This window comes from Leptodactylus fuscus, chromosome 3 (assembly GCF_031893055.1).
Source record: "Leptodactylus fuscus isolate aLepFus1 chromosome 3, aLepFus1.hap2, whole genome shotgun sequence".
Classification (NCBI taxonomy): Eukaryota; Metazoa; Chordata; class Amphibia; order Anura; family Leptodactylidae; genus Leptodactylus; species Leptodactylus fuscus.
This window is the reverse complement of record NC_134267.1, coordinates 145233323-145257574: the sequence shown is the minus strand read 5'-3', so window position 1 is coordinate 145257574 and position 24252 is coordinate 145233323. Positions and strand designations below refer to the sequence as shown.

Sequence of the window (24252 nt, the reverse complement as noted above, 5' to 3'; positions counted from 1 at the left end):
GTCTTTATGTGGGGGGACTCCATTGGAGCTTGTATGCTTTCTGCATTACTTATATGCTTGATATCTTGCATTTCCATAGGTATAACTGAAACATCAAAATCCGGCTCAAAAAAAGCCTTCCATTGAAATCAATGGGTTCCTTTTTCCGTGAGCGGTTTGTTCCTGCTCACAGCAAAAAGAAGCGACATGCCCTTTCTTCAGGTGGATTCGTACGCCTCGTGCCACTCTCCCCTGACTAGGCCCATTCATTTGGGCCTAATCCGCAGTGGAATGCCGCGACTGGATGCCCTTGGACTGTATGCACTGCACCAGCATCCAGTTGTGGCTAGCTGTTTTTGGGACCAGATTCTGAGGCGGCCTCTGCCTCGAAATCCTGTCCAAAAAACTCCACCTGAACCCAGCCTTAGAGGAGGTAGGAGAATCCTCTGTGTCCAAAGCCTTCATCCTCCTAATAAGGAGGAACTCCTGGAGCCTCTCCATCAATGAGGGGGTTACAGAGCTTCGCCAGTGGTGTGGGATAACCTTTTTGGATTTTTGTTAAGGAATCAAAATGCATATAGCACTATATACATTTAGTATCCCCAGAATCGTAGCGAAACATAGAATACAGGTGACATTTCATTTTGTAATTACAAAGCCAATAAGAAAGTTGCAAAAATGCACATTCTGTCTGACACTGCCCTACTGAGAGTACAGAGCCTAAATTGAAAAATTTCAACTCTGCCTAAATCAGTAGAGGAGGGCTATTTAATTGATATAAAGAGATGCAATTGGTGGAGGTACAAATTGTACTATGTAGTGTTACCATTTAGTATTCTATACAATGTATTGGGAAGCTGGAAAAAATCAGAATAGGGTAGAATTAGAGAAAAATTGCATTTGTGCCACTTTCTTATTGGTTTTGTTTTTACAGTATTCACTGTGCAGCCATGACTTGTTACCTATATTCTGCAGGTCAGCACAATTGCAGTGATTCCAAATATATATATACCGTATTTTTCGGACTATAAGACGCACTTTTTTTCCTCCCAATATGGGAGGAAAATGTGTGTGCGTCTTATAGTCCGAATGCAGCGTGCGCAGCGTCTGTGTCCCGTCTGTGCGAATGAAAAGAAGAGCAGCACGGTGCCCGTCTGCTCTGCCCCTCCTTCCCTGTCTGTGTCGCGTGTTTGCAGGAGCGAGATCTGAGAGGCAGGGAAGTAAGGGCGGGCCAGACAGGTGAAGGAAGCGTGGTTTCAAGCTTGCCGAGAAAACCACGCCTCTTTCACCCGTCTGGCTCGTCCCTCCTTCACTGCCTCTCAGATCTGGCTCCGGCAATGAAACCACACAGACAGGGAAGGAGGGGCGGGCCAAACGGGAGGAGGAGGCGTGGTTTTCTCGGCAAGCTTGAAACCACGCCTCCTTCACCCGTCTGGCCCGCCCCTACTTCCCTGCCTGTGTGGCTTCATTGCAGAAGCGACATCTGAGAGGCAGTGAAGGAGGGACGAGCCAGACAGGTGAAAGAGGTGTGTTTTCAAGTTTGCTTAGAAAACCACACCTCCTTCACCCGTCTGGCCCGCCCCTTTTTCTCTTCTTACATAGCTTCACTGCAGGGTGTCTCTTTCCATCCATGGATGAGATTAGATAGAATAGATAGACAGACAGACAGATGGACGGACAGGCGATAGATAGGATAGATTAGATAGATAGATATGTTCAAATCACCCCCATATCCCTACAATACATATAAAACAAAAACATTACTGTGAAACACATACACATTTGGTATCCCTGTGTCCGAAAGCCCCCGGTTCTATTTACATTGGTGAAATATTATATTATTAGGTTATTAAATATTTCACCAATTTTTTTTCCTTAAATTTTTTTTTTCCCTATTTTCCTCCTCTAAAACCTTAGTGCGTCTTATGGTCCGGTGCGTCTTATAGTCCGAAAAATACGGTAGTTCTGGTTATGTCCAAAATTTTGAATTTTTTTTTTTTCTTATAGTCTCCATATTCTGACACAACCAGAACGTGTGTGTATGTATGTATGTGTATATATATATATATATATATATATATATATATATATATATATATATATATATATATATATTCCAGATACATGGGGTTTTTTTGTCTGTGTTTTTTTTTTTTTTTTCTTTATGCAAGGCCAGATGCACTTCCCTTCCCACTTGTTCAATTCAGCTTTTTTGTTTAGTTTAAAAATTTTAGTTTGAGCCCTGGTTCACCGGATTCTAAGGCTGAGTTCACGGGGTATTTTTGAGCCGTATCCGCCTCAAAATCCTGACCAAAAAGACTGCTCCCATTGAAATCAATGGGAGCTGGTCAGGTCTGGTCAGGAGCGGACACATGCTCATTCTTCAGGCTGATTCGCAGACACTCCCGACTAGGCCCATTCATTGGACCTAATTCGGAGCAGAGTGCGCGACTGGATGCCGGTGCAGTGCATCGGCATTCAGTCGCGGCTACCCGCTTTTTGGTCCAGAACCTGAGGTGGCCTCCGCCTTAGTTTCCGACTAAATACCCCGTGTGCACTCAGCCTAAGAATTGCTATGGACACAATATCCTAAATAATGAACAGCAGGTCGATGTAACAACTTTCTTATATATCTGGATTCCATGATTAAGGGGTAACCAGTCCCTGAAACGCGTAGGCTCCACAACCATATTTGCTGCACATGAACTTTTTAATGTGACCATCATTCACTTATATTAAAAGTTACGTTTTAACTCCTATGGAATCCGGATGATCTGTTGATGCTGGAAAACTTGGTTTATCCATTCCTGCTGTATATTGTCCCTGCCGAGGGAGACTTTCTGAGCATCGGTCACCACGAATCTGACCGAAACCACTAACATTTCTTACTATAAAGATTTATTCACCTTGATACTTATACATTGCGGATCAGGGCTGTTTGCATCTCTTTGTTTTTTGAACTTTCTTATATATCTGTCGGTGACCTACCCTACTACAGTCTTCTCATTACCACTGTATTGTTCCAGGTGTTTTTTTCTTCTTTTTTTTTAAGTTTGTTCTTACACTTTACAATTTTCCTGAAAAATAAGCTAAAATTTTTTGCCAGTCCAGCATGAAGGACTGGAGCCATCTTTCCTTGAAAATGTTGCTATGGCCAATGTGAGCACTTGCTATGTACCTCTGGGACCAGAAGGGATGGTAATTTTCCTGTAGAGAGATCATGAATAGATCATGTGTGGCCCAGTCCTGCTTTGCTTTCAAGTCTTTGTATCTGCTTTCCTTTTGAGTTATTGGCATAGTGTAAGACCTAAACCTGCGTCATGCAGAGACCAGGGGAAAAGAGATTACTGTGCTAAGTAACAGTTGTACATTTCAGCCTTCCGTTTTACTGCTCCCACTGCACCAAAACTGGAAGAACTAGACAAGACAAGGGCACTGTAGTGCCAAGATGGTATAATAGTAGATGTATACTGCCCCTGGTGTGACTGTAATTTCGTTAAATCCTTAAATTCTACTTCACCTCTGTGCTGGGTTCTCCTTGGATCACAAGTGATATGGGCATGTAGAATTTTAGCTTTGTTTTAGTAAGTGGCTGCTTTTCATATAGAAGACTAGCAATATACATTAAGATTTTTATGGAAAAATGTAGCATTAATTACATGTATGGTATATTATAAAGATATTATCGAGTGCTTGGAAGACTAATCTGTTTCCAGGGGGGTGCAAACCTTTATGCAGTCGTTCATATTGAAGGGCAAGTCTCTTTTTTTGCAGAAAGTGTGTGAGTGGTCAGTGACAATGATGAAGAATAAGCCACATCACCCGCAAAAAAATCAATTGACAAGTCTGGTTGCCAAGTGCTTTTTGGGAGCAGCTTTTTGTGTCTTGTATTTGCCAAATGGAGGTGTTTGTGCGACACTGCATCCTTCTGTTTCTAGTAAATTTTGTGGTAGATGTGGCTTTTTTCATGTTATTTTTCGATTAATCCATTTTGCCAGAGGCTGTATATATTTTTCAGGGTTTTTTTTTTTTTTTCAACTCTAATTTTTATTAAATTTTCATATATATATATATATATATATATATATATATATATATATATATATATATATATATTTTTTAAAATCAGTTCTAATACTGGAACTCTAGCCATAAATGGGTTAATTGCACAACACTACTTCAAACACCAATTTGGTAAACTGATGTGATTTTGTGCACGTTGTAGGTAGGTGGGTTCTACCTGCAGTTTCATTCAGACAGAACATGTCCAAACTGTTAGGGGCCATTCGCACGGAGTAAACGCGAGCTGATTATGGCAAAATACACGTGTAAAAAAATACACTTTTAAAAATCAGACTCCCATTGACTTCAATGCCATTTTTACACGTGTATTTTGCCATAATCGGCTCGCGTTTACTCCGTGTGAACAGCCCCTTACTGCTGTTATACTCAGGGGTCTCTTCAGAGGCCCAGGGGAGGGGATCAAACATAAAAAAAAAAAAAAAAAAAAAAAAAAAAAAAAAAAAAGGTGTTGCTACCTTCCTAGAGCTCTGGCACAGGTCCCTGTTTTCTGTGGGCCTGCTCCATCCTCTTAAATGACTTCAGGGACCGCTGAAGCCTGCAATTGGGCCTCAGCAGTCATGTGGCAATGTGACATATATGGAGCCAAGTGCACAACGCGGTGTGACCCACATGACTACTGAGGCCTAGTCACATGCCTCAGAAGTCCCTCACTTGTTTCAAGACCCAATGAAGATTGCGCCATAACCCAGGTGAGTTGGCTAACACAGACTTTTTTTTTTTTTTGTTATACTCTGGGGTCTGAAGACTACAATAGCACTACTGGTTTGGACATTTTTGAGCGAAATCTCACAATATTTGCTTGACACATGCTCATCTCATGTAGACTTCCCTGTCCCATAACTGTTCATTACAAGGTCTGATAATGATGGGAGCAAATAGACCATTTTGGCCTTTGTCTACAATCTTTTTCCCCATTATAATCTGCCCTGGGGGTTAATTAATTATCAGTCTTAATTAAGATAAAATGCCTAATTTAATTGCGGTAATTTAGGTTCTAATCTCCCAGCCCTACTTTATAGCAAAACAGCAACAAATATCCTGTGTAAAAATATAAAGCCGAAATAACTGCTCCAAATTGTAGTTCACGATGGCTGGCTCTATCTAAGGAGGCCTACATATACAAGATGTAAGTATAAACATATGTTTTTATTTTATATTTGCACCATGTATAAAACTTCAATCTTTTCTGTACTCTTTCTAGTGATGATTCTAAGGTCACGACTGTGTGTAATCCTACCTGCTATGTCCTTGGCTTAAATCACATTTGGAAAAACTTCAGATACACTAAATCTGCAAGATTTACCACTACATGGAGTCTCCTCACTGTAACAAAAGTGGGTAGCTGTACGAGGTAATGCTTTCAGCTTGTGGATAGAATGTGTTCACAGCCCTGGCTCCATAAATGAAGAGCTTTGTGACCACAAGGAAAGCTAGCTTTAGTACTGCTCATGGCAGGTAGCAAGAAGACTTTGGCTCTGGATGTGTGGGTTTATTGAGTGGCCTGCACGTATGGCAAGACTGAGGTGGAATTTATGGTGCATCTAGGAAATTAGCGCCACTGCGGTGTGTTCATGACAGGCACACATTCTTGTGAATGTTTTTAATGCAGGTGTACACATCTTGTTGTCATTTATAGCAGAGACTAGTGAGTAGGGCCAGGTCTATTTTCTGCAGAGCTTGCCTCTGCCATAAGGATGATGGGCTTTTAATGCTCTCAGGAAGATTGCTAATACATGGTGTCATTATGGGATAGATGGAGGGAGCCGGATAATATTCCAATAACTCGGGCAGAACCCTGACTTGAGCCTGCCGTCAACTACTTGGTATTAAATATTTAAAATGTGTAATCCGTTAAACATGTTGGAAAAAAAATCGGCTACATCTGTTTTTATTTTTATTTTTTCCTTTATGTGAGGTTTCTAGGACTGCATCCAAAGCAGATTATGTTTAAAAGGGAAAATGTATTCCAGCAGTAACTGTTGTAGGAGCTGCAGTTTTACTGTACAGTAGAGAGAAGAGCACAGCAGCTGGCTCACTATTACAACCTTCATCATCCTAAGCTCCGTTTGGATTTTCTTTAGCTAATGGAAGTTGTAGTTGTCAGAGAGTATTAGAAGTCCTTAAAGGCGACCTGTCAACCTAAACATGGTCATTGTGAAATACAACCATAAAAAGCTGCAGGTTTCAGATAAGTTTTAGAAAGTGCTCCGGCCAAGGAAAGTTCCATCCCCCCCCCCCCCATACCCTTTTTCAGCCAGAGAGAAGAAGAAATGCTACCACCAGGTGGACCCTTCTCCCCATACTTGACTCTTTAAAACTAGGTGATTGGTTACCAATGGATATGACTATGAATGCAGGAAATTTATATGGGCCACTATTGTGGCTGAGTTATCTTCTCTTACATGTAGTGTCCCTGCCTAATAACCTGTACACAATAAGGAAATCATGGCTGGGTTTGTGACAAGTGCCAGACCATTGAAAGTTCTTGTAGTCATGGTCATATTCATTGGCAACCAATCAAAACAAAAGATTGTCACTACTAGAATGGTTGGATGAACCTTTGCAAAATTTGCAATAATTTGTATTTGCAGAAATATTTTGACTTGCCTAGCAATTTAAAGGGATCCTATCATTCTGATGGAACTTTTTGTGATTAACACGTAGGAATAGCCTTAAGAAAGGCTATTCTTCACCTACCTTTAGATGTCTTCTCCGCGCCGCCATTCCATAGAAATCCCGTTTTTCGCCGGTATGCAAATGAGTTCTCTCGCAGCACTGGGGGCGGGCCCCAGTACTCAAACAGTACAGGGGGCATCCCCAATGCCGCGAGAGAACTCTCCAGCGACGCCTCCATCTTCTTAAGGAACGACCTCTTCCTGTGTCTTCTTCCGACGCAGGCGGTGAAACTTGTAGGCCTCGGGCAGAGCCAACTACGCATGCCCATAGGCCACAAGAAAATGGCCGCTTACTTACTGTGTAAACGGCCATTTTTTTTTGTGGCCGCAGGCATGCGCAGTAGGCTCTGCCCGAGAACTACAAGTTTGAAGCCAACCCCTGGAAGAAGACGCATAGGAGACACATTCCTGAGGAAGATGGAGGCGGCGCCGGAGAGTTCTTTAGCCCCCAGTGCTGTGAGAGAACTCATTTGCATACTGGCGAAAACCGGGATTTCTACGGAACGGCGGCACGGAGAAGACATCTAAAGGTAGGAGAATAGCCTTTCTTAAGGCTATTCCTACATGGTAGGGACCAAAAAAATTGATTTCAATGATAGGATCCCTTTAAACACCTCTGAGTTCAGTCCAGTAAATGCAGCCCACACGAAACATTTTCTACAAACGGGCTCTATTGTGTGCAAGGGCCCTTACTGGCCCATCTTTCTTACCATCAAGTATCTGAGTCATTGGGTAAGAATCTGATGACTGGGAAAGATCCATGGTTGCAGTTTCTGCCATTGTGGTTGATGCAGAGCTCTACAGAGTGTTGAGCCTCTCGCACAGCCTTGGTAGAAAGTTACAAGAGAAGGCCATTATAAGCCATTTATGGCATAGATTTACATCTGAGATGTACTTTATTTTTCACCCATGGTCAGTAGCATGCTTGGAGCTACTACTATTAAAGTAAACCCCATCCTCCATCTCTATAGCGTTAAGGTCTTAGCTGTCTGTCAGATTAAAGTACTAATTCCTAGAGGTTGCAAAGCAGTGTTATCTTAGACTGAACTTGCAGTAATCCTAGTGTTAACCACTTTTCCGTGTCAGCTGCCTAAGATGTCCCTAGAGTAACACCTGCTGTGTATGGAGAACTCTGGGGAAGGGGCTGATCATGAAGGTATAACAACCTGTTGTCTCACAATCATGTTTGCCTGAAGCCTTTCAGCACATGTGTGCCATATAAACCCACGCACATTTCCCTTTCACTGGAAAGTTCTTCCTCTGATTTGCCTTACCAAGTTTTCCATCTGGAAATGCTATTTCTACTGTGCAAATGGTTAAACTGATGACTTTAACATTCTTGGTTGCCAAAATGTATCATTAGTGAGATATTCATTCTGTCTGTAGGCATTGATAGTGTGCAGGTCACTAATCTCCCAGACTATTTATTGCTGCATGCCACTGTTGTAGCTATAGATAAACTGTGCAGGCTTGTCATTTTAGAGCATTACATAATGTCTTACAGTAGTGGATCGTTTCACGTTTATACTGGGATTAGCCCATAAAGTTTGCTTTCACATAAAAGATAAAAAGGGTATTCATTTATCTTTTCATTTGTTTTCTAGAACACTGAAGCAGTATGCCCACTATCTTGGTTTTGTGTTTAGACCAATCCTTCAGCCTATATAGTCAGTCACCTTCACCTCAAAATCATCTCCAGAGTCTTCCTTTTTTCTTCTCACAGTGGAAACCTCAGGAAACCCCATTGTTTCCTTGACTCGCTCTCTTCTTGACTGTTGCAATGCTCTTCTAACTTCTCTCTAAACTCTCCCCTCTACAATCTGTCCTGAATGCAGCCACCAGTGTCCTCATTCTGTCAAAGCTGTACACAGATGCATCTACCTTGTGCCAGACACAGCACTGATTGCCCATCTACCACCGAATATAATAGAAAATTATCGCACTCTCCCATAAATCCTTTCATAGAGCTGCACCTCCCTACATCACCTTAATCGTCCTCTCCATTCTGCCAATGACCTTTTAGACTTATATTGTCTGTTTTCCAAACATCTCACTCCCATCTCCAAGACTTCTTAAGCTGCACCAGTGTTCTGGAATGCGCTATCCTGGACAATCCGATTAAAACTATGGCAACTTCAAACATGTCCTATAAACCTATATCTTTTTAGGCACAACCTGTTCAGACTGTTCTACAATTCCTTATACTAAGATAAGGTTTCTTATCCTAAGCTATCCTTTCTACTCTACTCCTTTTCCTTCCATCCAGAAGCTATTCTTCACTCTACGCACTTAGTATCTGTATATTCACAGATGTCAACTGGTGACGGGCTCATACAGGTTCAGTTATAGGGTATAACCTTATATATTAAAAATGGCTGGACCATTGTACCAAACAAGCCCTCTTACCTCCTTGTGTCACCCCTTTTTCTTCATAGTTTGTTAGCTCTGGTGAGTAGGGCCCTTGCTCCTATTCTTTGATATGTACTGTACTTGTGTATACATGTCTATTCATGTATCCTCTGATTTGTAAAGTGCTGCGGAATATGTTGCCATCATATAAATTAAATTATATTATGCAATCAGAAAACATAAATGTATATTAATGTAAAATGCTGCCCACATATCTTTGATATCAGTACATATAACCCCCTGTGCACCCAGTAGAATTATATAGCATATGGATCTGTCCTGTGTAATGGGTAAATGAGCTAAATGAATGTAACCAAACATGTCAAAAGATTGGCGCGACACTCTGGTAACAAGATGGAAACGTGCCTTGATGTCAACTCTATCTGAACTTCAATACAGTGGTGGTGCAGGAAACCTTCAACTTCCTTTTCAATCAAGCGCTGTCTGAGGCTCGGAGATAAGATATGCGGAAGAAGAGCTGTAGAAAGCTCCTTGGTAAAAGGGCTTGGTTAAGTATTACTTTTTTTTTTTTTTTTTCTTCCCATTTTTCATACTACAGCTTCTTTAAGAGAGCCACACTGGAGCATTGTACTGTGTGTGTGGCACAAAGGTACTATACTAATGTTAGAGGGACACTAAAGGGGCATTCTACTGCTTGGGGGGTGGGAATTAAGGGGATAGCACTGATAGGGCCACAAATGGGGAGCATAATGTATTGTACAGGTGACTGCCAGTAGCTGCTGTTTATGGCACCTTTTAGTAATTGTTTGCAACAACTGCAAATCCCTGCACTAGAAAAAAATTACAGTAAATTGCATACAGTAATATGAGGGATCATTCATGTAGATGTTGTGGACATACCCCCCCCCAAAAAAAAAAACAAAAAAAACAAAAACAAAACAGACAAACCCCCTCAACTCACATGGGAACCTCACAACTTTATTCAACCTTTGTCACATATTGTCTGCGTCTGTGCGTTTCCTGATATATGAATATGCAAATAAGTTTTCTTTGATCGAAAAAGAGAGAACTCACTCTAGCACCACCTTTTGGAAGCAAACAGTAGATTCTCTATAGATCATTGCCTGGTTTTCAAGAAACCTAATTGACATTATCACCCTAAGGTGGGACTATTAAAGGATTATTTTATTTTATAACCCCGAAACAGCTGTTTGCAGATGGGTTTCTTTCTTTTGAAGAGATGTTGTAGTTTAGCTTTAATCCTAAATCAAGGTCTGGTGAAAACAGGGTATTGATCTATAAGGAGTAGGCTTCGGTTAGTTGGTACTAAAGTGAGAAGAACTTCTGTGTGTGTGTGTGTGTGTGTGTGTGTGTGTATATATATATATATATATATATTTTTTTTTTTTTACCCAGAATTCTTACAATATTTATGGTCTGTAAGAGTCTGCACACTGTAAGGTGGCCTACAAAGCCAGTCTCTTTAAGGAAACACTGTACTCCTTTTCTGTCGACATGACACAGCGAGTGTGGGCTGCTGTGGATGGTATATATGATCTACATTGGGGAGTTTACAAATCCTAGTATGGTTTGATGCCTATTTACTTCTTAATATTGTGGACAATGTCTATTTATTGTTTATGGAAGTCTTCCTAGATTGCCTGATAGCAGATGTGGGGTGGGGATGGAGATCCTTGTGTTCTGCTGGTGCATCAGCTACTGCTTTCTTTGACTGTGTGTGGATAGCTTTCATTGTTTGTTGTTTTTGTGATAATTTTACATATGATCTAACCATGCTCTGCTGTTCTAGAGGTTCTGTCTCCTTGAATTCATAGTGTGAAGGTGCTAATAATAGTGACTCTCTGCCCCTGGTCAGGATGAAGAAAACTTAAGCTGTTCAAATCACATTAAGAGATAATTCCTCAGCCATGCTGTTAGGGCCTATACATCACCCCCAAAGTGTACACTTTCTTCTTACATGTATAGGAAAGTAGTATTATACAAATAATTACATTTACTTTTAGCTTTTCAGATTTACAAATTGATTCATTACAAAAAATACATGGGTGTGTAGAGTTTTGACAGTGTATAGTAATGTGTGTCCATGCTGTTTTATGGTGACTTGTCATAAGAACCCAGCAGATAAGTCACTTAAGTCAAATGTTTTTTTCCCTTTGTGAATTTGCATATTGACAGGCAATATCTTGGTAATGGAGACACAAATGAGCTCTTTGGAGCAATGAGTGCATTGCCACTTTCCTCTTTGGAGCAGAGCAAACTCCCAGTTATGCCTTTTATGGTCCTTGTTTTGTGTACTGGGCCACAGTCATTCTACAACAGAGAAGCCCCTAGGATAGTGAATCAGTATAATAAACAAGCACCATATACCATATTAATAACACAAGTGTTAAAGGGGTATTCCCATGTACATAGATTTTTTTTTTTTAATTTGTAGATAATTAAAAGTTAAACATTTTTGCAAAGTTTTAAAGATTTTCTCTAAATATCTTGTGGTCACAGTCTGTTGTCTTGATCGGCTGCCAGTGGATACGACCATGATTGCAGGAACTTTCTAAGGTCAGAAAATCAGCCATGATTTCCTTATTATGGCCAGGATATCTTTTGATACATGTAGTGTCCCTGCCTGATAACACAGCTACAATAAGAAAATCATGGCGGGGTCCCTGACAAGTCCCAGACCATAGAAAGTTTCTGCATTAGTGGTCGTATCCATGGCAACCGATCAAGACAACAGACTGCCACCACTAAGAAAGTTAGAGAAAATTTGTAAAACTCTGCAGAATTTTTAATTGCTTATATTTGCAAAAATGTTTAACTTTTAATTATCTACAAATATAGATATGATTATGTACATGGAAATACCTCTTTAAGACTATGTACTGTACATCGGACAGGATCTGGATAGGGTTATTTATTTATTTTTCGTATTTACACTTAATAAAACAAGAAGCAGGGTGCGCAAAAGAATTTTGTACTCCCGTTGAGACATACTTAATACTTGGGGCTTGTACACTTACGGAGGGGTGGGATTGTTTCCTGGTTACTGCATAATTCCGCGTATGTACATTCCGTCGCGGCTGCCGCGATGGGATGCCGGTGCAGTGCACGGCATCCCATCACGGCTTTCTGCTCTGGATTAGGCCCAAAGCAATGCTAGCGGGAACAAACTGCTAGCGGTAAAAAGAACGTTAGCAGTCTACATAGACCTCTATTGTGAAGAGGCGGATTTTGAGGTGAATTCCATGCCAAAATCTTCCCTCTCTTGCCCCATGTGAATGAGCCCTAAGATTGCCATGACCAGGTTTAGTTATGCCTGAATTGCAGTGAAAGTGTAACTTCAGTAGTTCCTTAGGGGAGATATGTATCCTGGCAACTGTTAGAAAATTTGTATCCTTGTCAGAAATCTAGTAACACTTTTAAGGCCTGATTCAGATGGCCATGTCTGGCTGCATTTTCTGGAAGCCCCCTTGCTGAGCTGAGCTTACTGCATCAGTAGTGATCTATGATGCAATGACTTCCAGATTGACCATAGATTTATTATCCTGTATTCACAGTATTACTTACGCATGGGACCGTAATGTGGCTGAAACTTACACCATCAGCATTTGCTCAACCAAGCTGCAGGTAGAATGGGAAATGTGACAGCCACATGGACTTGTGTTATCTGGACGACATCTAGCATAAGAGATACAGCTGAATATGTTTCAGTGAGAATGTATGCATGGCTGAATGTCTTTGTGTTGTAGACCACAGCAGATGTATTCCTTAACCTCATTAGAAATTCAATGATTCTTCGAGATGGAGAGACGGGGAAGACAATGTGGCAAGGAGCAGAAGATCTGTCATTTCCAGGAGTCGAACATGAAGGCAAGTTGCTTAATCTCCTTTAAAGTGTTCTTTCTTAAATGTCATTGTGTTTTATGTCATTAAGTGCTGGTTTTATATGCCGGGATGTGAGTATTTTAGTCCATTATGGGTAAGGCTTGACCTGCAACATTTGTAGTGTGTTATATTTGTATTGCAATGATCACCTTGGCAGCCATTTTGATCACCATCTGTTGCCCTGTGTATTTGTGTTGGTCACATGACAAGTGTCTAAGCCATAATAGACTAAAGGGCTACAAGGTCTGTTGCTGTGGAGCCCCAGTGTAATCACAGTTCACCACTGTTTTCCATTTTATTTTATTTATGAAGATGTGAAATTGTTACTATAAATCAGTACTGTTCCTAATGTATAGCCTGTATTATGGTTCAGAACCATTTTCAGATTTCTGCTGGCTACTTCTATAGCACCATTTTTTTTCTACATCAGATTACTGTACATTTCCTGATGTAAAGACTATACTTTCCAGAATGCAAATCATAAGCTCAAGCTCTGTGCAAAACACAGCCAAAAGAGATTACTGGGGGATTTCAGCACAGAATCCTGCAAAGTTACTAAAACCTAAGAAAAAAAATTAAGCCATCTTATCATTACAGTATGTGTAATGCAAAGAACCAAACATTTTGGATCCACTACAAAAATCAATTTTCTATAAAAATTCTGCTCAACAGCATTCAGACAATTTCAAGGTGTGTGTGTTTAATTAAAGGAGTATTAACTTTACTGGACAGTGAGGTCTCAAAATAATATATGTTATACTTACCTGTTTACTTGGCTGGGGATCCAGTGCAGAGTGTCTGTTTGGCTGGGGATCTGGCCTTTTTTGACATTTGGTGTCAAGTGTTTTAGCCATTCGGTGGCTGAGCGCTGATACCCCAATTCAGGAGGTCAGCCACTGATTGGCTTATGCGCTCCTGTTCACACCAAAGGTTAGGAACATTGGGGGCTGTTTGAGCCCCACATATGCCTGAATCATGCACTGGTGGACGTCCTCTTCGGTCCCGCCTTCCTCTGGTGTCTTCTTCTAGCGTCATCCTCCTGGGCTCGCTCTTCCACGCCTTCTTATTCTTTTCTTCCAGCAGGTTGTGTTTAAATCCCGCACGTGCGCAGTAGTGCTCCCTCTGGACCGCTACTGTGCACACTCCGGCGTCATTTTTGTTGTAGCTCTAAGGGGAACTGAGCATACTGAGCATGTTGCAAACTTCCATTACAAGATTTGCTCTGGAGCGTGCGCAGTAGCGCTCATGAGGGAGAAATACTGCGCACACATGGGATTTAAACACAACCGGCCGGAAGAAAAGAAGATGAAGGCGTGGAAGAAGAGCCCAGGAGGACGTCGCTGGAAGAAGACACCAGAGGAAGGCGGGACCAAAGATGACGTTCACCAGTGCACGAACTGCCCACCGTGCACGGTAAGTATAATTTGCATATATGTTTTTATGGTCTTAGTTTAAAACTGGGGGCTCTTAAAATAACATTAGCGGTGCCTGAATAGCCTTTTTAAAGGCTATTCAGGCATATCTGGGGCTCATACGGCATAATTTTGCTGATAGAGCCCCTTTAAGCCTTGCTATTTAGCAAAATTTAGAATTGGAACACCCCTTAAAGAGTTGACATGTAGGAATAGCCTTAAAAAAGGCTATTCTTCTCCTACTTTTAGATGTCTTCTCGGCCGTTCCGTAGAAATCCCTGTTTTCGTCGGTATGCAAATGAGTTCTCTCGCAGCACTGTGGGCAGACTCCGGTGCTCAAACAGCACTGGGGGCGTCCACAATTCTGCGAGAGAACTCTCCAGTGCGCCTCCGTCTTCTTCCGGCGTAGGCGGTGAAACTTGTAGGCCTTGGGCCTTGGGCAGAGCCGACTGCACATGCCCACAGGCCACAAGAAAATGGCCACTTACTGTATAAGCAGCCATTTTTCTTGTGGCCGTGGGCATGCGCAATTGGCTCTGCCCGAGGCCTAAAAATTTGACAGCCTGCTCTGTAAGAAGACGCATGAAGAGGACGTTCCTAAAGAAGATGGAGGCGGCGCTGGAGAGTTCTCTCGCAGCATTGGAGACACCCCCAGTGCTGTGAGAGAACTCATTTGCATACCGACGAAAACTGGATTATATACCAAACGGCGGCGCAGAGAAGACATCTAAAGGTAGGAGAAGAATAGCCTTTCTTAAGGCTATTCCTACATGTCAACCAGAAAAAATTGTGTTTTAATGATAGTATCCCTTTAAGGCTCTGTGCAGCGCATAACATCCATACTCCGTGTATGCTTCTTGTCTGTCATATAATATAATGTAGACAAGTGGTCATTTGAAACAGTCTTTCCAATCTCTGAAGGTAGGAGAAACCATGGTGGAAGGTGCGCCACCAGGAGACCAAGGACAATCCCTAATGTCAACCCTAACGGTTTACCCTGAACCCCAAGTGACTCCTGCCCTGACAAGGGCCGTACCAAGCTGTCCCTGAAGAAGACCCTGGTTGTCCATACTCCCTATGCGGTTCCTGATACAGTTACAGACCTCTCATCAGGGGACTTCACTATACTAGCATATCGCTAAGACAAAATAACAAATAGCTGAATAAATTTCTGCCTACAGAAATTGCAGATGTTGCTCCTGGCGGGATTCGAGCCCAGGACTCCAGCGCTGCAAGGCTGCAGTGCTAACCACTGAGCCACCGCATTGCCCCTTCTTAAGACTATTCTGACGTAGCTACGACTAAGAGGTCCATTTCTCTACCTCGAAACGCGTCAGCTCTTTTCCTTATTGCCATGGATCTACTGTGACATGAATTGTGATTTGCATCCTCCATGGATTTTTTAAGTTGATGCAATAAAAGTTATATTTTATGGAATTGGAGTAGGAGCCGGATTCCTTTCTATGTATTCTGACGTAGGCTTAGTTAAAAAAGGGATTCTGATGATAGAATCACTTTTAAAGAGATTCTGTCAGGTGTTTTAGCACCCTAAACTGGTACCAGTATTTACAGCATCAAGTAATGTCCTTCTCTGTGTTGCCCTCACTAACCTTTCTGTTGCTAAAAAGTTAAGCTTATGTTTAAAGCCTACATGACTAGATAAATCTGCTCTTTGCCTCCCCCCATGACTTGTTAAGGTCAATTTGCATAAGGCTTATAATGTGACTTTTCAGCAACAGAAAGCTTGGTAAGGGACAGCATTGGAAAGGTCATTATTTGATGTTCCACATATTGGGACCAGTTTAGGGTGGTGTAATCACCCAACAGGTTCCCTTGAGAATAGTTTGGAAATGGTGCTATAACCCTTACCAGATAGGCAGTCTGCAATTTCTTATCTAAGATTATTGATGTCTTTACTCTTTGGCATTGTATTAATACATGCTTGAATGCTCCAGACCAGCAAACTGCCAAATCTTCTGTTTTTTTTGTTTTGTTTTTTTTTGTGGGTTACACTTGCTGATGATCAACTTGTCAACGGCATTTGACTAGCAGTACCTGGTGGCTAGTTAACCCTATTAAATCCTATGTAAGCAGTAATTATGTACTTAATTTTTCACACCATTCTTCAATTTGGCCTTGTGTTTGTTAGATAATGGTATGGTGTAATTTCTCTTGTGGTTGTATTTACCTAATTTTAAGATCTTTTAAGGGCCAGATTTTTTCTTTAATGCTTAAATATATAAAACCTTAGAGTACAACCTCTTGAATTTGAATGACTGTTTTATGATTCTTTATGGATTTTCACTTTGTGTTACGTTTTTCCTATAGCTCGAGTACCCAAGAAAATCTTAAAATGCAAATCTGTGTCCAGAGAGATAAACTTTGCATCTGAAGAAGAGATGGAGAATTTTAGATTAGAACAGAAAGTCTACTTTAAAGGACAATGTTTAGAAGGTATGGTGACTTAAATGGAAGTAACACTGAGAAACTTAGAAGTCCATCAAAGTTGGTACACAAGACCAGCAAAACATTTGCCCATAGTAGGCAGTCAATTTTCAATTTTGCAAAGGGTGTAATAAAAGAGCTGGATTCTGGACAGTTGCTATGATCAACACCTACACATTTCCTTTCCACTAATTTTGATCAGTATAATGCATTGATTTGTTAAAGAAAGGTCTCCGCACAATGTGGTTTGGTTTTTTTTTGTTGTTTTTTTTTTCTGTGCCCTCTGATGGTTTTTATATATTTTTGTTACTGTAAATCCATTGACTAGATGTGTAGCAGCTAGAAGATAAATTCTTGTAAGTAATTAAAGAGGAACTTTCATTGATTTGGGTACAGGCAGTTCCATATACTACTAGAGAGCCGTCAGTGCGCTAAATTCAGCGCACTGTCGGCTTTCCCAATCTGTGCCCCGGGTAAAGAGCTAGCGGTGCCGGTACTGTAGCTCTTCACAGTCAGAAGGGCGTTCCTGACAGTCTGTCAGGAACGTCCTTCTCCACAGCAGCGCCTATCGAGCTGTACAGTGTGAGTGGGGAGGAATGCTTCCTCCCTCTGCTCACAAGTGCTCATCCATAGACGAGTATTATCAGGAGGGGAGAGGGGGTGTTCCTCTGCGCTCATACAGCACAGCACAATAGGCGCTGCTGTGAAGAAGGACGTTCCTGACAGACTGTCAGGAATGCGCCTTCTGACTGTAAAGAGCTACAGTACCAGCACTGCTAGCTCTTTACCCGGGGCACAGATTGGGAAAGCTGACAGTGCGCTGAATTCATCGTGCTGTTGGCTTTCCAGCAGTATATGGAACTGCCTGTGCCCAAATCAATGAAAGGTCCTCTTTAAAAGCAAAGTTACAATAATGTTTACTGTGACCTATACAAGTTTACAGGTTCTGATTTAGTTGTCTTGTACAACTACTCTAAAATCTCTCTGGCTATGTTGATACAATATTGAATGAATTTTAATGTGTCACTGTTATAAAGTACAATCCTATACTATTGTTTTTGTTTTTTTATTTTTTTTTTGTCATTCAGAATGGTCATTTGAGTTTGGATTTGTAATGCCTAATTCTGTGAACACCTGGCAGTCTATGATAGAAGCAGCACCAGAGTCTCAAATGATGCCAGCTAATGTTTTAACGTAAGTACATGGCGAGTATGTTGTTGTGATGGAAACTGAATAGGGACGCGATCTTTCATTTTCAGATTAACAAGCTGGAAATTAGGCCAAATTTAACTTTTTTAGGGCTCATTCACACTGACCTTCAACTCCCATAGACTTTAACCCCTTAGCGACCCAGGACATAATACTGAGTCACATGGGGATGTATAGAGAGAGCTCAGGAGCGGATGCCGGCCCTATTATACAGCCAGCACCCGCCACTAACAGCTGTGGTCCGTGTGGGCACCGATCGCGGCTGTTAACACTTTAGATGCCGCATTCAAACAGGACTATGGCGTCTAAATTGCGCAGGTGGCACGGGTGCCGCCATATTTCACAGATCACTGCCCTCCTGAACGTCACCGGAGGGCAGTGATTGGTTGCTATGACAGCCAGGAGCCTATTGAAAGGTCCTAGACTTGTCATACCACTAGCTCTATTGAATGCTGCGTCTAATAGAGCTGCTGTCATTTTGCTATTCACTGCAATATTGTTGCAATGCTCCATGCAAACGATCCGAGAAATTGATTACCCTCTAGTGTATACTCTGTCTTGAAAAAAGTAGTGTTTAAAGGGGTTATCCAGTTTTTAAAAAATATATGGGCCATATAGCAGAATGCATCAATACAAAACTATATATATATATATATATATATATATATATATATATATATATATATATATATATATATATATATATCGTGTTTCCCCGAAAATAAGACAGTGTCTTATATTAAATTGTCACTCTAAGTATAGGACCTGTCTTATTTTCGGGGGGTGCCTTATTACAACTGGCAGTCATGCCGGCACTTCCTTAGTGGAGCGTCAGCATGACTGCCGGTTGTAGGTAGTGTAGTGTAGTGTAGTGTAGTGTAGGGGGGAAGTTGTCATACTTACCTTTCCCTTCTTCCTAGCAGCGCTGGTGCTGCTGTTCGTCCTGGAAGCGGTGAACGGGGCTTAGCTAGGCTTCGGGGGGCGGGGCTTAGCTAGGCTTCGGGGGCGGGGCTTAGCGGAGCTTTGCAAGCTCCACTTCACTGACACAGCAGCCGTGCTCTGTGCTCCGTGTGCACAGGAAAGCCAGCTGCTGTCTCTGCCTCTGGGATGAGCTGGGAGAGCTCATCCTACAACAGCAGAGACAGCAGCCGGCTTTGCTGTGCACACAGAGCACGGCTGCTGTGTCAGTGAAGTGGAGCTTGCAGAGCTCCGCTAAGCCCCGCCCCCCAAAACCCCGCACAACACTGCCGGGCATGCCTTTTTTTCGGGGGATGCCTTATATATATATATTACATATAGTTAATATTATATCCTGTTTAAATGCTGCACTATTTATCTTTATGTTCAGGTCGTTGACCTCAGCGATGTTTTGTTAGCAATCAATATTTGTTGTATCCACCCTTTGACTTCAAAACAGGATCAATTCTTCTAGATACATTTGCAAAGACTCAAGGATTTAGTAAGATTATAGTCAGATGTATGATTTATTTATCCAATAATTCTGGCATGTGACATCGATCATTTTCATATTTAATTTGAACACCCATTGCTGTTAAATGGAGCAGAAAGGCTGTGTAGGAGTGAAGTTCTGGAAAACCTTTTCATGTCACAGATCATACACCAAGGCAAGACTGAGCACAGCAACAAAGCATAAGCTCGTTATACTGCATTAACAATGTTTCAATATGGTGCTTTTTCAAAGAGAGTGAACAGCACAAGAAAACTGGAAATTTTGAGGACTGAAGACTCAATGGTTGACCAATAAATCTTGATGCAACAGGAAAAAAAAACTCGAATTGCAACCAAAAAGATGTACCTTTGATGTGGAAACAAGGCGGCACAACTAAGGATGAAGACAAAGGTATTAGGGTGCAGCAAAATGGTAACATGATCTGGACTGAGGAGTCGACATTTGAAATATTTGGCTGGAACGCAAAGCACTTTACTAAATGGCTGGAGAGCGGTGATATAATGACTTTCTGCAGGCAAATGTGAAGCATGGTAGAGGTCCCTTGAAAGTTTGGAGCTGCCTTTCAGCAAATGGAGTTGGGTATTTTGGAGAGAATTATGTCCTCTCTAATGAGCAATACAAGGCAGAACTAAAGATATAAGGTGCTACACCAGTCATCCACAATTCACGCATACTCTGTCTCCTCACCCCAGTCCCCTAGAACAGAACCAATCACGTTGCAGTCTTCGTTATCCCCAGCCAGTGAGCCCAAATATCTTCACATTTATTGGGACCCTTCCTACTAAGATATAGTAACTGGAATGTGGGGACATAATTGTTAATAATCCAGTGATTATGGTTGGGTAGATAAGGGGACTTCCAAGCAATAATTATTATTTTTTTTATGCACAAAAAATGAAGCAAAAAAACTATTTGTACCCAAGAGGCATAATTGAGGTGTGAGTACAGACCAGAAAGGGAAAACCTGATCTCGGGTACCCATCTTAGATGAACATCTAAAACTGTTAGAATGGGTTCCTACACCTCTACTGTGTACCCAAGGGGAGAGAGGGAATGGGTCAGACTTTGTCCTGCTGACAGAATAAATTTGGAGTCGAATGTGAAGTGGTCAAAGACTCCAAATATACAGCCAATGTCATTAAAGGGGTATTTCCATAACTCTTGTTCTGCAGCCTGAAGGCTCTGTACTCTCTTCACTTCCTGGATTTCTTGCACATTAGTGGGCGGGGTTTCTCTTGCTCTATCTGCTATGATCAACAGCATGACGCTGATGTGGAAACTGATGTAGCAGAGCTGGATTTGAGTCAGTTTGCATTACATACAGAGGTAACGGACTCCTTATCTCAGCCCTTATCAGCCAAATTCAATTAAACCGGCTGATAAGTGGAAAAACTTAAGATAAACAGCACAGTAATCCCGGAGCTCTCACCTCCCCCTCCCCTATATGAGGAGCTCCGTTGCTTGTCAGCCCCTCCCTCCCCCTCTGAGAGCAGGCAGCTACTTCACTTGACAAATGAGCAGATAATCCCAAGGGCCAGTGTCAACAATGAAGTGAATAAATTAAGATAGCGGCCAAATTAAGCAGTTTTGATAAACCAATGTATGTAGGAAAAGTCTTATATCCACATAAACTAGCAGTATAGATAGGATCCTTGTTATGGGACAACCCCTTTAAAAACTTCTTTCAGCATAAAGAAGAACAAGAATCCTGGAAGTGATATGTTCCTCACAGAGTCCTGATCTCAGTGTCGTTGATACTATCTAGGATTCCATGAAGAGATGGAAGGATTCGAGGAAATCTACTTCCACTGAAGCTCTGTGGTTAATTCTCCCAAGGTATTTGGAACAACCTCCCTGCTTAGTTCCTTCAAAAACTATGCAGGCATACCTAGAAGAATTGAAGATGTTTTGAAGGCAAAGGGTGGTCACACCAAATATTGACCTAATTTAGATTTCTCTTGTTTATTTATCTTGCTTATCTTGCTTATCTTCCACAGCACTTTACAGATATTGTCAACACTGTCCTATATAGGGCTAAATTCTCTCAGTATTTGGTTTATTACTAGTTTTGGAGGTCCTGAAAAATAGACATACCCTGTTCTCCTCACCTCTGGGGCTCTGCTCCATAGTCTGGCATTTCTTCTCCAGCCTCCTGGGTGACATCCATGGCCCCAGGAGTTCCTCTGAGGGCCAGTCACAGGCACGTTGGTGTAGGGCTGGGCAATTAATTGCAAAAAATTGAAAGTCTACTCAATTAATCAATATGAATTTCTCACATTTACAATTATTTTGCTTACTATCCTGTCTCCCTGCCATTGGCTGAGGGATGTGTCACGACTGTATGCTATGCAATCAGGATTGCTGATACATAAATATTTAAAACCAAGATGTAGTGGCATGTAAAAACGGGAGTACCCTAAAATGATAGTTCATTAATCATCATCAAGGTAAAATGTTCAGTTTATTGGGATTTTGATTTAGGTCATAATCGCCCAGTCCTACGTTGACTTCATGGTGTTTGTCAAAGTATCATGACTTTGACTGGCCTAATGTTATTCCCAGACAGGTGAGGAAAGGTTAAGTTATTTTGGCGTAGCTCATACTAGTCGCAGCGAACTTGCTCACGTTGATTATTTTAATTATTTTGCGTCCATGCCATCCCGTTTCACACTGCCATTAGCTAAAGGCTATGTCACTAGATGTACACTATCCAATCAGGATTGCTGATATGTGAATAACCAATCCAAACTTCAGTTCCATGGCATAGAAATGGGGGGTGGCATGTAACAAGGGGAGTGTCCTAAAATAATCAGTTATTAATCATAATTGAGGTAAAATGTTCAGTTAATTGTGATTCTGATTTAGGTCATAGTTGCCTAGCCCTAATATATGTATACTGTTCATTATTTCTGTACCTCCCTGGAGTCTCTGATGATTATTCTCTGGGTGATGGAGATAAATACAATAAATATAGTGAATATGACACTCAGTAGGCCAGAGTTGCTCAGAGAGGGTCTCAATCTGTGTTACAATATATAAAGAAAACTCTGGCACTCTTATTGGAGCGCTTTCCCACAAACTATGTTTTTTATATCCAGAAACTAAAAAGTTTTGGTCTTGTATCAGACCTTCATCAGTATGTCGGATGCAGTAAGGAATAACAAGCAGAATAATTCATGGCAATGAACTAGACCAGCAAGGTCTAGAACTATGCAAACATACTCCTAGAGCATAATCCTAAACTCCACAAATTTCACACTACTTCCACTACTTTCACATTACTATTTACACTTCTATTGAATGTGAAAAGGAGAAATGACACCATGCATAAAAGAAGAAATGGCTTACACTAGAAATGCAGAAATGGAACCTGTAAGGTGTTTCCCCCCCCCTCATAAACTGGTCTCATCATGTGTAGGATCAAGTAGGACAGGGACAGTGTGACTAGGCTGAAGCTGCTCCCCTCCCACTGTGACTACTTAGGGTAAATTACATATGACTTTTTATTCTTTCAGGCATTGATAACTTTTCTGCAACAGAAAGATCACCAACGGAAAGGGAGTTTATCTATCCTACACATAATAGGGCTTGTTTATAGTAGACAGGCTTCCTTTGATACGTAGTAATAAAGATCTTTTGCAAAACCCTGTCATGTTAGTGTGTTATGTATACTGCAGTAGCAGTTTAATAGTTTTTCTTTGTTTTTCTTTACAGTGGTAACGTCATCATAGAAACCAAGTTCTACGATGCTGAACTTCTTGTCAGTACATCGAGGGTCAGACTCTTCTATGTTTGAAAAATAGTCACTTGATTTTTATTTTATTTTTTTTTGTAACCCACCCTTCATTCTCTTTCTAATTTACATCTGTTCTCTTCTGGGAAAGAAAAAAAAAAACAAAAAACGTTTGCTGGGTGCTATGGACTTGAATGCATTGTGAGACTATGCCCATGGTTCTAAACACAGAGGTGTGGGCACACCATGCCGCACATTGCACATGACCTTTTTCTCACTTGGAGCATTTTATTCAGCTCTTGTCCTTGACTTCCACCTCCTTCACTACTATTACAAATTGTTCATAAGAGATTGATAAACTGCATGTTTCTTTTTTCTCTGCATTTTTTTTTTTTTTGAGTAATATTATATAGTATGATCATTTCTCTCTGGTGAGTGAATGGTTAGGCCACTGTAAGCTCAGGTACCTCTGAACTCTATTAAGGAAACATCAGACAGCCCAACATTACTTCTACCTTTCCGTTGTCCTGAAATAAGTTAGTGTATCCACTGTACCTTTTTTATACTGCATGATCTGAAACCTTTTGAGGCTATAAAATGACAGCTCCGTCATCTTGAAATGATTCCAGAGCATGTGCTCTTCTGAGGCCTTATTCAGATGTCTGTTTTTCAGGGACACATGCCATTTGTGTTTCCCAGGGATCCTATTGATTTTAGACTAATTTATGCAGACACCCATTATTTTTCACTGACTTTGTCTATGGGAAAAAGAGGGAGACATGCTTTATTTTAATCCATTTTACAGACCAATCTCTCCCATTAAAAGTCTAGGAGCATGGAAATGGCAGCCAGCTCCCTAATGCTATCTGTGTGCTGTCTATAACGTCTAGGATCGGTGATAAATGAACAAAGTATGGCAATTGTATTAAAAAATGGTCTTCCGGTTTTTTTTTTGTTTTTTTTTTTTGTTTT

The 24252-nt window shown here is 41.2% G+C and overlaps 1 protein-coding gene across 1 annotated transcript in view; it reads left to right on the top strand.

Moving 5' to 3' along the window:
- Positions 1-24252, top strand: part of PDE6D (phosphodiesterase 6D) — a 33926-nt gene extending 9674 nt beyond the window's left edge. Inside the window, exons 2-5 of the mRNA XM_075268495.1 lie at positions 12907-12995; positions 16751-16876; positions 17956-18061; positions 23262-24252. Of these exons, the coding sequence (XP_075124596.1) occupies positions 12907-12995; positions 16751-16876; positions 17956-18061; positions 23262-23343 (403 nt within the window). The 3' untranslated portion in view covers positions 23344-24252. The remainder of the gene's footprint in view (positions 1-12906; positions 12996-16750; positions 16877-17955; positions 18062-23261) is intronic.